This window comes from Triticum urartu, chromosome 5, assembly GCF_003073215.2.
Source record: "Triticum urartu cultivar G1812 chromosome 5, Tu2.1, whole genome shotgun sequence".
Classification (NCBI taxonomy): Eukaryota; Viridiplantae; Streptophyta; class Magnoliopsida; order Poales; family Poaceae; genus Triticum; species Triticum urartu.
The window spans coordinates 450034559-450048200 of NC_053026.1; the positions used below are offsets into that span (position 1 = coordinate 450034559).

Genomic DNA, 13642 nt, shown 5'->3' on the forward strand with positions numbered 1-13642 from the left:
AATTGCAGTTGCCATGTATGGTCTGATCTAATGTAGTTGCCATGATTTTATAACTTTAGGAGTTGCCACATACTAACACTAGGCAGTTGAGATTGTTGCCATGTGCTCACAAGCATGCTAGGGGTAGTTGCCATGTAAAAAAAAGAGTTGACATCTGCTTACGTGCACGTTAGGGCAGTTGTCATGTACATGCACGTTAGGGCAGTTGCCATGTACCATGCAAAAACATATGACAACTCGGTAAAAGAGAGTTATCATCTGCTTACGTGCACACTAGGCAGTTGCCGTGTACCCTGCAAAACACATGGCAAACTTGGGTAAGAAATGAGAGTTGCCACATGCTTATAAAGCACACTAGGGGCAGTTGCCATGTGCACTGCAAAACACATGGCAACTAGCAGCTTGGGTGTGGGAGAGGAGACGGGCATGTGGGCGAGATGGCAAATGCCCACACACTAACCCTTGTGTGTGCGTGCAAAGTGGCGTGTGGACGAACTGCTGAACGCCCACACATCAGTCCCTCCTGTGTGGTGAAACGGCCGTGTGGGCGACCGGCTGAACGCCCACACACCAGGTCAGTCCTACGTGGCATTAGAAACATGCCAAGATTCATGCGCTCACAAAGGGACGCGGATCCACGTGCGTGGGCGAGATGCAAACGCCCACACATGTGGGCGTTAACATTTCCGTAAACTTTTAAGTAACAAACGTCCTTTTCCAAAAAAAATTAAGACAACTAATCCCGGCAAAAAAAGACAACTGGTAAATAAATCAAGGTCTGCCTCAAGTTGATGTGTTTTGCCTAAGCTTTTCTTTAAGGCACCCAAAAAATATTTTATAGGAGTATTTGATATTTATTACGGAAAACAATGGAAAGAGCGGATCGACCAGTACATAATAAAATTACATTGCAAAGTATATTATCCTTCTTCTTCCTCCAATTACACGCCGTCCATCGAAGATTAAAAGCTGCACTGACAAACTGTGAAGGAAAAGGACACTTTCGCCATTCTTGGTACTATTGTAGAGACGTAAACGGATTGTTTTAATCATTTTTTTACTCGACAAAAAATGAAAATCAATTTAGACATTACGTGTCTAGTGCCGCTTCGCATAAGATATAGCACAACTTGGAAATACTACAGTTAATCTAAGTGTATCACATAATGAACTTGGCGCTTGAAGCAATCAATCCACTAGACACAAACCCATCTCCCCCGTTCCTCCACCCCCGCGTCGCCTCTGCTCTGGCGACACGGGGGAACCCCCACTGGCGCCGCCAGCTCCCCCCTCCTCCCCCTCCCCTCGTCTCACCGCCGCGTGAGGAGCCCGCCGGCGAAGCCTGGGCAGGCTCCAGGGAGGGTGGCGGCGCGGCATCTCGCTGGATGGCGTGGCGCGCGAATCCCGGCCACTCGGGTGCGATTCGGCGATGGCAGGCGTCGCGAAGGCCGCTCCGGGTGTTCGGCGGCGGCGGTCATCGGTGTGGGTCCCTTGCTCCGTCGCGGGCGGGGGGACGCGGCGGAGGGACGGCGGAAGGTGCGTGGCGACCGGATTCGGCCGGCCTTGGTCGGATCTGGCATGGCTGCGGCTGGGCGCGTCGTCGGAGGTGGCTGGCGGGGCGTGGGGCGATCTGCGGTGGACGCAGTGGTGCGGGTGTTGGCGGCGCGACTGCGCCGCACCGGAGCAGCATGCCGGGGCAGCGCCCTCCTCTAGCGGGGTCGGTCGGTTGGTGGAGATGACGGTGCGCGCCCAAGACCCGGCAGCACGTCTGCTGCTGGCCGGGGGGTCGCACGGGACGGCATCAGCTGGGACGGGCGCGGGCGCTGGCGGGAGCTTCCCCTCGGTGCTATGTGGTGCTGGTTTGGTGGCCGGCTGGTTCGGGCTTGCGGTGGTTGAGCATCTCCGGGAGAAATCCTTCTCCATCATTTGCCAGATCCGGTGACGGCGACGCCCGCGAGCGCCGCACTCTTTCTTGGAAGCGTCGGCTTGGTGTGGTGCTTCTCCCCGCAGCCTTGGCTCCGGAGGGAATCCTCGGATCCGCGGGATCGGGCGATGAAGGCGTCTCCACGTCTTCTTCCTCCTTGGGGCATCGTCTCGGAGCCGGCTACAACTGGAGACCGGTGGAAGGCGGCATCTTCGCCACGGTGATGGCGGCATCTTCGTCGCGTGGTTGCCGAGGTGGCCGTTTCGGGGGCATTGATTTCTGTTTGGCAATGATGATGGCGTCAAGAGGAGCTTGGGCCGCGGCTCGGGCTTCGGTAGTCGGATCTTCCCGGCGTGTCCGGAGTGCTCTTTCGTGGCTTGCCTTGTTGCTCTGAAGTCGGAGTTGCAGTGGAGCGAGTCCAGGCGCTCTGTGGTCATTTGCGGCGGGCACGGTCGGCGCAAGTCCTGCATATTTCCCGAGCGATGATCGTCGTCAAAGTTGGAGCGGTCAGTTGTTCGTGCATGTGGCCATCTATTGGCATGTGCCGTCGTGGAGTCTGTTTCATGTCGGTGGCCAGGTTGGCCGGTGGTGTCCATGTGTTTATGGGTTGGGTTGTTTCGGGTTTTAGCCCGGTTTTCCGTCCATTAACCAGGCAATTCTCACTTCTTCTTAATCAATTGAAATGGCAAGCCTTTTGCCTCGTTTCAAAAAAAAAAATCAATCCACCAGACCGGCAATGCTAAAAAGAAGAAGACCGGCAATGCTACAGACAAGTACACAATATACGCATGTTAGCTTAGAAACGTGACTAATTCATAAGCCACAGAATATTATTCATATTCTGTTAGAAATGGGATTATCCTGATTGAGCGACTTGCAGACAGTCCTCCTGACCCATAATCCGCGAGAGATTCATGCTAACATGGAAGATTCTTTTTTTTTTGCAGTGAAAAGTTTGCCATATTGCTCTCGCTAAAGAATTCATAGTCCTTCCACGGGACAACATAAAAAAGCAGTAGTGATGGACACCAATTTCAACACTAGCTACTTCGTGAGTTCAATGCCACTTTTCGGGGGGTAAGAACATCGTCATCGTCATCAATCTCAACGACACCAAACTGTCACTGCCGTGCATCTGAAAGCACGACAACAGTTTAACACATGACAAATCCTAGAATTTAGTCTGGAGGACCAGCCTCGCTGTCCTCGGCCGGAGAGCTTGGGATCTCAGTAAACCAACCGATTGAAGAGAATGGGGCCGGCATGTCGAAAAATGGGGAAAATCCTCTGATCCATCGGGATTCAGTCATAACAGCCAGGAATTGAAGCCTAGCGCCCAGCCTAAGCACCGGCGTTGTACATGCCCTTACAGTTTCATAGGGCAACTGGTGCCAGTCTATGTGCCCTATATTTGCAATGCATTCCAGTAGTTACTTCTACATGGAACAACAATGGTTAATGAGCCACATAGTCCCAAGAATGATGGAGTAGCCCTTGGGCACGGCGACTCATAGTAAGAGAAGACTGCCTGATGACACACATACACGCACGCTGCGGCCTCAGGACCCCTACTGACTTGACTGTAAATCTAGAAAGGATGTGTCTAGGGCACATCTAGATGTGCTCTAGTTATTGCACATCTAAGTGAGTGAATCAAGCATAAAGAGGAAAAGAAAAAAGAAAAGAAAATATCCACACGAATCTCAACATAAGATCAATGACATAGGACTTAGATGTGCAATACTTATTGCACATCTAGATGTGCTTTAGCAAAACTGATCTAGAAAATGTTAACATGATCCATGCGTGTTATGAATGCATCCAAACACTAATCAAAAAAAAATTCGAGGGTACCACTAATCAAAATTTGACTGCACCATGATTGATAGGGCAGCCAGAGTTAAGTATGTGCCCTGTAATTGCAATGCAATCCAGTAGTAACTTATACATGGAACAACGGTAGTTCAAATGGTGTGTAGCCCCAGTGCTGATGAGCCAAATAATCCTAGATCATTGCTACGGATAGGCCCCCCTATGCCACACAGACTCAGGACACACATACAGCGCTACAAGCCTCAGGACACACATACATAGCTTTGAGCAAAACTCGGTCCCGATTTCAGCGCAAACTTGGTTCCATCAAAAAACAGGATCCATGCATATTATGAATGCCTCCAAACACTAAACAGAATTTGACTCCACCATGATGCATTGTGCAGCTGGAGCACGTCTATGTGCCTTGTAATTGCTATATGCATTCCAGTAGTTAGTTATTTGTAATAACTACTCCCTCCATTCCTAAATATAAGTCTCTTTAGAGATTCCACTACAAACTATGGAGTAGAATATATGCTCTCCTGGTTGTTTGCTTCAAATCAAGAGAAACTGTGCAGGAAGATGACCCATCACACATACACACACGCTACAGCCTTATAGGACACTTACGGACTTAACTGTAAACCTTAAAAATGTTTAACAGGCTAGGCAGACAACAGAGAGCTCAAAGATGATTGCAGACAAGCCAAGACAGACAGTAAAACATGCAATGACACCACAGCAAGGAAATGCGGTAAACGTCTTTTGCAGTATTAATTCATAGGACGATAAACTTGAGGAAAAGGAGTACAAAGCATTCAAAACATCAGCATAAGCTGTAGCAATGTGATTCAAATACTAGCAACAAAGTCACTGCCTAACAACGAAGTTCCCAAAGTGATTTTTACCGCATCAAAGCTGCAGATCATCTGTTGGTCTCACCGAGCAGCCTGCTGTGCTGCTGCATGCCCTGGATCCACAACACTCTTTGCCAGCATGTAGGTCCTGGCGTTGAGGTTCTTCATGCTCTCAATAATCTGCTCATGGACATCAACACGATTGGTCGTCATGATGAGAGTTCCCGTCACAGAATCAATCTTGGCATCTAGCTTGGAACTCTTGACCATGTTCATTATCCACAACTCGGCTTCATCATAGGTCATGTTCAGCTTCTCCGCAAGCACACCAATATCGATGCAGCGATGTATACGGCAGTAGGTCTCAAAGATGAAAAGGCGAGCATTCTCAAGGAACTCGTCTCTCAGAGGAACAGCAATGCCATTCCTCTCTTCGACGCGCTTTCCCAGGAAAGGATCATTCAGTATAACCTGCTCGCACTCGACAAGCTTCTGCTGAGCGCCATCAAAATCATACTTGACATACAGGCACTCCAGGAATTCAATGATGGGATCCTTGTAGCTGTTCTGCTCCTGCTGGATGACCTTGATGAGTTCCTTAAGCATGTTCCTTCTCCTCTTGTTCACAACAACTGCAGCAGCAAGGTACCTCAGAAGATGGGGAGCGTTGGTCTGGATAGCATTGAGGTACCTGTCCTGGAAGAAGAGGTCGATGATCCCGTTCCTTCCATTCTCATGGTTGAAGAAGATGAAGAGGCTCCAGTGCATGAGCCATATCCTGCTGTGGAGCTGGTTGACAGGCGACGAGGTGAAGCTGCTGGAATCAATCATCTCCTTGAGCCTGTTGAGCTCCTCCTGCGCGACATCCCAGTTCTGCATCAGTATCTCGGCCGCCAGCTTCCCCCACAGGGCGCTCAGGCTCCTCTCGCTGTTGGTGCACAGAGCGCGGTACTGGGACAGGAAATCGGCGGCGTCCGAGTACATCCCGCACTCGTACTGGAACTTGGCGTACTGGTAGAGGGCCTCGATCTGGTCCGGGCCGATCTGGTGGCGCTCCTGGAGCATGTGGAGGTTGTACTGCTTGTCGGCGTGGAGCTCCTGCACGAGCTGCGGGCTGGAGAGGAAGGCGACGATGGGCGCGACGGCCTCCTGGAGGGCCCGGAGCCTCTCGACGACCTCGGAGCGGCGGGCGACCATGTCGGCGGGGACGTCGTCGGTGCCGTGGAGCGACTTGTGGATGTCCATGGCGTAGTCGACCATGTTGGTGCCGCCGAGGAGGCGGATCTTGCCCCGCAGGATCTCCTCGTCGGCGTACACCCCGCGCTCCTGGAGGAACTCCAGCACCGGGAGCACCAGGTGGGGGTCCATCCACGCCGCCACGCTCGCCGTCAGGTCGTGCTCCGCCATGGCTGCCGCGGGCGAGGGGGTGCTAGGGTTTCTAGGGTTTGTGGGTGACGGCGGCGGGGGGAGGGAGGGAAGGGGAGACTGGCTGGCACGGGAGAGGTATGCGATTCTTGCTATAAGTTGGAAAAAGAAAGCAAGACGTGGACCTAGGTCCCTCCCACCGTATGGGCCGGGCCTATTGCCGCTTTTAGCGGGCCGATTACAAAGAGAGAAGCCCGAATCTCTTTTTTTTTTCCTTTTCGGAGACCTGCTGTCGGGAGCCACTGGTTAACGAGCGTTCCTTTGGGAGCCTCGCAACGATCAGCGCCACTTAGCGTGCTCTCAGCCATTCGCCATGTGTCGCACTCTGGGCGCTCCTTCTGGATTTTTTTATTTTTCCGCACGCGTTTTCGGCTATTTAAACGGTTATTTTTCGGGTTTTTTTGAGGTTTTGTTTTTCCACCGGTCTTTCTTAGCTTTTCGACCAAAAAACAGTTCGGAAAAAAATCACGAAAAAACACCTTTTTTTTCTTTTTCTTTCGCGAGAGTCACGGTTTTTCTTCCACGAGAAGCACGATTTTGCTTTCACGAGAGTCACGGTCGTGCCTTTCGGAAACGAAAAAAACATGTCTTTTTTTCCTTTCGCGAGAGTCACGGTTTTGCTTCCGCGAAAGGCACGGTTGTGCTTTCGCGAGAGTCACGGCTGTGCCTCTCGAAAACAGCGTGTAAATGGGTCGGCCCAGAGGAAGGGGGTGTGCACCGGTTGGCTAAATAGCATGTAAATGGCGTTTAAGGCGCCGAATAGAATCTGGATTGCCGGTGCATGCTGGCATTAAAAATGAAGTAGACTACTATGACAACACAAGTAGTGAGATGAGGCAAACCCTAACTCGTATTGGGGTGTGTGTGTGTGTGTGAACCCTATCATGTTACGATTCACAATCTTAACTGACTTGATTTTTCAACTTACGGGTCAAGAAAACAATCAACTGTCTGTCAAGGAACCAAGAAAAATAAAATGATAAAAAGAAGTTGTGCTCATGTAATGCCACTAACCGGGTTTCTATATTAACACACATATTACATGCTTGTGCCCTTCGCCTCGACCAAGTGAGGTGAGCATGTGTGGTGCTCTCTTTCTCTTCTTACATCAATCACTTAGTGTTGTGCGGATAACATGTTATAAAGATGTCTCACACCGCCTCCACTAGCAGTATGGACTAAACATTTGCATCACGTCTTGCCAATTATTCATGGTCTTTGAGGTTTAGTTGGGTTCCTGGAAATATTCATGGGCCAACCCATTTATTCTAACAATGCCCCGCCATATTTCAAATGTTCAATTAGAGATTTTTTTTTTCTAATTTCACTACTTGTTTAATATACCAGTGTTTCGGTAGAGATTATGTCACACCTTGATTTTCATGCCACAACACTTAAGCTAATAAATCATGATAAAATGTGGTTTGACAAAAACTTTTGAGTGTTTTGGACCTTGCCTTGTCTGGATTTTGTCTGTTGTTTGCAAGTGCTCTAAAAATCAAATAAATCCTTCAACTCCTATACTTCATCTCCTTGCTCCAAACTCTTGAACCAATGATCATGCCATGTGTATAGAGCAATATAGTATTTTCTTACAAAAATAATTTGGCCAAAAAGTATATTCAAAAATTAGTTTTCCAAAAACCCATGAATTAAGATTTGTACTGCAAGTACTTAATTCAGGGCAGTAAAAAATCTTTCCAAAAATATGTTTGACTCCTATTAGATATAGGATACCCAAAAACCACAAAAATATAATTTTAAAAGTTATTTTCCTATTAGATTTAAAGGCTTTTTCTTAAGGCCAAAAATGGTCTTTAATAGGTTAAAATTATTTTAAAGCTTTAAAAAATTTTGAGAAAAATTAGGGAGACTCAATGGACATATATTTTCCATATATATGAGTTTCAACACATGGTCATGATTAAAAATATTGGACAAAACCTCCCAAAACCATTTCTGCTCATTTCAAGGATTTGAAATATTTCTACAGGAAATATTTTCATAAAAATCCAAGAAAATTCTAACATGTCACATATGACATTTTTTATGATCTTGCCAAGTACCATGTCATGGAGAATAGTATAACCCCATGAAACCCTCTCAAAACCACTTCTGTCCTTTTTCAAGTTTGAACATTTTTGCACTGTCAAACATGTCCAAATGCTCTCAAACTCGGTGCACATGCTCAAATGGTGTAATAATGTATCTAGACCAAATGGCACAAGTTGGAGAGAATGTTATCTTGATCAAAGTACCCCAAAACCCTTTCTGTCCAGAACCAAATTTGAACAACTCTACATTGCCAAGTGTGTCCTTTTGATCTGAATTTTTGTGGACATGTTCAAATCCTCAAATAATGACACTACACCAAGTGGTGCATCAAGTAAAATAGATTTGCATGACTAAATCTTGGTAAAGCCATTTCTGCTGATTTCTAGGGTTTACAAAAGTTGCATTGGCAACTTTCTCAAAATGGACTCAAACTTGGTGGCCAACCACAATTATGTGTGACACTTGATCCTGTTAATTCTCATGTCAAGTGGAGTTAATTTGCTTGCCCAAATTTGCATCAAACACCTTCTGTCACTTTTCAAAAATCACCATTTTGACCACTTACACTATTCTCCCTTGAGCTCAACTTTTTACCACATCTCCTCCTAGTCTTCTCCTATCTCCAGTAACTCTTCCCTGGCCTCAGCTCAATGATTGAGGGGTGAAACACCCCATTTACCCTTCTGGACAGCAGCATTCTTCTCCTTTCTCACCTCCCTCCTCATTCCAGTGGCCCTCCATGGCATCCAATGCTTCCTCCCCTTTCTTTACTCCCTCCTAGAGCTACCAGACATTAGTGGCCGCGCCCACAAGGCATATAAATGCCATGGCATGCCATTTGGGCGCTCTGGAGCGCGCTACAGTGCGCTCCCGCACTGTAGCCGCCCCCTGCCAAGCACCTCCGGCCACCTCAGGCCTCCCCAGCGCGCCCGACGATGCTCCTCGGCGTCCTCAACACGACAGCCGGTCGGCCCCCTCCTCCTTCTCCCTCCTCCTGCCCCTGCTCGCACGCGTGCCAGCCGCCCGAGTGCACTAGTGAGCAAGCTCACACGCGCGGTGCCCCTGGCCCCCCTGCTCTCTCTCTTCTCTCCCCTAGCTCTGGACCGAATACAGGAATACCCCAAACACACCGCGATGAGCTCCTGTGACCCGTGGTGACGGCAACAAGCTCGCCGGTGCACGAGTCCTCGGTGGGCCGTCGTCCGCCTATTTAAGGGCCTCCCTGAACCCTCCTCTCCTCACCACTCGCCCTCTCACCCTCCCAGAGACCCACGGGACGAAGCCAAACCTCTCCCCGAGCCCTCCATCGCTCCCCATGGCCGGAGCCGAGCCGCCGGACTCCGCCTAAATTCGTGCCCACCTCTCCTCCTCCTTCCCTCTGGACCGCACTAGAGCACCACCACCATCACCGCGAGCCCCTCCCGTGCTTCTCCCTCTTCTCCCCGTGGCTGTTCCATGGAGTTCCATCACCACCGCCAGCTTCGCCTGCCACGGCCGATGGTGCGCTCGCATCCGACCACCCCTGCGGACATGGCGCACCTCGGCGGATGCGTCTCGGCCTCCTGAACCCGCCGGTGTGCTGGGCATCGCCGGGGATGGCCGGTGACGCTATGGAGAACGCCAGCACCCGCTCGGCCTCGCCTCTCCTGCCTCTGCTCTGTTCGAGCGGGAGGTAGGAGACGTCCTGAGCACCGGGCCCCGCTCGTCAGCGACCCGGTGGGTGGGCCCCGCCCGTTTAAGTGGAGACGGGCCGGGAGCAAACCCGCTTCACGCACGGCGAAGGCGTACTCCGCCCGGGGCGCCTTCGACGTTGCCCCTGCCACCCGCGCAGCTGAGTCGTTGGGCCGGCTCGCTGCCTATCCCTCGCCCAGTGCGCAGGATAAGGGTAAAACCCTTCCCCTTTTCTTTTTATTTTTCTATAAACTTGTAAAATCCACAAATAATTCAAATGATATCCAAATTTGATTATTCAAATTTCTAGGGGATCCACAAATCATGATCTATCACATGGTGCTATTTGCACATTTTTCCAAAAACTTTCTCCTCAGAAATATTTCTCAAAATCCTATTTTTCCATTTCTGTGATAAACTTTAGAAAATCACAGAGAGCCCATTTTTGATCCAAATTCCATGATTCAAAATCCTAGATGTCTATAAGTTCAAAACTTAGTTTTTGAACATTTTTACTAATACTTTCTGTATCACCTCAAATAATGGTCTATTTCTTCATATATAGCCAACTTTGCAAATTCATAGAGAAATCATTTGAACTCCAAATCCAGTGAAACCAACTCCTAGATGCTTCTAAAATCATGCCTTGTTAAATGGGTATCCTTGCTCATTTTTCAAAATAATATTTCTGTACACCTCTTGCAAATCCATAAACCCCTTGATTCCATCATATCCAAATGTTTAGAAATATCCACTGACCCAATTCCAATGAAACCACTCTGGTTAATTTTCATATAACCAGAGATGTCCTAGAAAAGTCAAATCAATATTTTTAGAGCACTTTCATTTCCTGCCTTGTTGTGTTGCTTATTATGGTTGCTTTCGACGATAGTTGACGAAGTAGACGAAATGCTTGGAGTTGGACCAGAGATATTTGAAGACCTCGAAGACTTTGTTAAAACAGGCAAGCAGCCCTTTGACCATATTTATGAAACCCTTTTTATGCATGTCATATAGCACTTTATTAGTGTTGCATCGGAATCATGATGAGATGGTAACCACTTTGATGGGTTGCCTCTGTTACTTCCTCGTTGATACTTGCATTGTGCATGACCCTACCTCCTTATGAGGGTTATGCCGGTGGGAGTAGATAGGATGCTAAGTAGTGCTACGCAAAAGGGATGGGAATATGCATGGTGATGGAGACAAAGTATTTTCAAAGGACTTTTCGAAAACCCCGTCGGGTGCCACTTATGCCCGAGGGAGATGATGAGTTGGGTAGCCACTTGATGACGAAGTGGTGTACCGAGGCAAGTGTGTGTGTTGTTTTCAAAAACGGATTGGTTTAAGTTGCGACCGTTATTCCAAACTTACATGCGCAACCACTCTACCCTTGTATGGGAAAGGGCATTATTGATTACCTAGGCCGATACTAGCTTGGAGCCCGCATTACTAGTGATGGGGGAGAGTTGGTGCTCTCTCTCGGGACGGGGTCGTGCAGGTAGGGCGGCCATGACTGTCTTCACAGGGCACCGGACACACCGTTGGTGTGGGGAACGTAGTAATTTCAAAAAATTCTACGCACACGCAAGATCATGGTGATGCATAGCAACGAGAGGGGAGATGTGATCTACATACCTGAGTAGATCGACAACGGAAGCGTTTGGTTGATGTAGTCGTACGTCTTCACGATCCGACCGATCAAGCACCGAAAACTACGGCACCTCCGAGTTCTAGCACACGTTCAGCTCGATGACGATCCCCGGACTCCGATCCAGCAAAGTGTCGGGGAAGAGTTCCGTCAGCATGACGGCGTGGTGACGATCTTGATGTACTACTGCAGCAGGGCTTCGCCTAAACTCCGCTACAATATTATCGAGGACTATGGTGGCTGGGGGCGCCGCACACGGCTAAGGAAAAGATCACGTGGATCAACTTGTGTGTCTTCTGGGGTGCCCCTGCCTCCGTATATAAAGGACTAAAGGGGGGCTGGCCGGCCAAGGAGGGCGCGCCAGGAGAGTCCTACTCCCTCTGGGAGTAGGATTCCCCCCCCCAATCCTAGTTGGAATAGGATTCGCGGGGGAAAAGAGAGAGAGGGGCCGGCCCCCTCTCCTTGTCCTATTCGGACCAAGGGAGGGGAGGGGCGCGGCCCATGTAGGCTGCCTCTTCTCTTTTCCACTAAGGCCCATCATGGCCCATATAGCTCCCGGGGGGTTCCGTTAACCTCCCGGTACTCCAGTAAAATCCCGATTTCACCTGGAAGACTTCCGATATCCAAACATAGGCTTCCAATATATCAATCTTTATGTCTCGACCATTTCGAGACTCCTCATCATGTCCGTGATCACATCCGGGACTCCGAACAACCTGCGGTACATCAAAATGCATAAACTCATAATATAACTGTCATCGTAACCTTAAGCGTGCGGACCCTACGGGTTCGAGAACAATGTAGACATGACCGAGACACGTCTCCGGTCAATAACCAATAGCGGGACCTGGATGCCCATATTGGCTCCTACATATTCTACGAAGATCTTTATCGGTCAGACCGCATAACAACATACGTCGTTCCCTTTGTCATCGGTATGTTACTTGCCCGAGATTCGATCGTCGGTATTCCAATACCTAGTTCAATCTCGTTGCCGGCAAGTCTCTTTACTCGTTCTGTAATACATCATCTCGCAACTAACTCATTTAGTTGCAATGCTTGCAAGGCTTAAATGATGTGCATTACCGAGAGGGCCCAGAGATACCTCTCCGACAATCGGAGTGACAAAACCTAATCTCGAAATACGCCAACCCAACATGTACCTTTGGAGACACCTGTAGTACTCCTTTATAATCACCCAGTTACGTTGTGACGTTTGGTAGTACCCAAAGTGTTCCTCCGGTAAACGGGAGTTGCATAATCTCATAGTTATGGGAACATGTATAAGTCATGAAGAAAGCAATAGCAACATACTAAACGATCGGGTGCTAAGCTAATGGAATGGGTCATGTCAATCAGATCATTCACCTAATGATGTGATCCCGTTAATCAAATAACAACTCTTTGTTCATGGTTAGGAAACATAACCATCTTTGATTAACGAGCTAGTCAAGTAGAGGCATACTAGTGACACTCTGTTTGTCTTATGTATTCACACATGTATTATGTTTCCGGTTAATAGAATTATAGCATGAATAATAAACATTTATCATGATATAAGGAAATAAATAATAAGTTTATTATTGCCTCTAGGGCATATTTCCTTCAGTCTCCCACTTGCACTAGAGTCAATAATCTAGATCACATCACCATGTGATTAACTTCGATAGTTCACATCATCATGTGATTAACACCCATAGTTCACATCGCCATGTGACCAATACCCAAAGGGTTTACTAGATTCAGTAATCTAGTTCACATTGCTATGTGATTAACACCCAAAGAGTACTAAGGTGTGATCATGTTTTGCTTGTGAGAGAATCTTAGTCAACGGGTCTGCCACATTCAGATCCGCATGTATTTTGCAAATTTCTATGTCACAATGCTCTGCTTGGAGCTACTCTAGCTAATTGCTCCCACTTTCAATATGTATCTAGACCGAGACTTAGAGTCTTCTAGATCAGTGTCAAAAACTTGCATCGATGTAACCCTTTACAACGAACCCTTTTTGTCACGTCCATAATCGAGAAACATATCCTTATTTCACTAAGGATAATTCTGACCGCTGTCCAGTGATCTACTCCTAGATCACTATTGTACTCCCTTGCCAAATCAGTGCAGGGTATACAATAGATCTGGTACACAGCATGACATACTTTATAGAACCTATGGCCAAGGCATAGGGAATGACTTTCATTCTCTTTCTATCTTCTGCGTGGTCGGGCTTTGAGTCTTACTCAACTT

At 48.2% G+C, this 13642-nt stretch overlaps 1 protein-coding gene across 1 annotated transcript; it reads right to left on the minus strand.

Moving 5' to 3' along the window:
* Positions 1–4489: 4489 nt before the first annotated feature.
* LOC125509703 (eukaryotic translation initiation factor 3 subunit E) lies at positions 4490–6104 on the minus strand. Its single transcript, XM_048674727.1, has one exon. It carries the CDS (start codon positions 6001–6003, stop codon positions 4678–4680), a length of 1326 nt encoding a protein of 441 aa, XP_048530684.1. The 5' UTR covers positions 6004–6104; the 3' UTR covers positions 4490–4677.
* Positions 6105–13642: the final 7538 nt, after the last annotated feature.

Coding starts and splice junctions, on each gene's coding strand:
- LOC125509703 (XM_048674727.1), bottom strand. CDS start 6,003: ATGGCGGAGCACGACCTGACGGCGAGCGTGGCGGCGTGGATGGACCCC.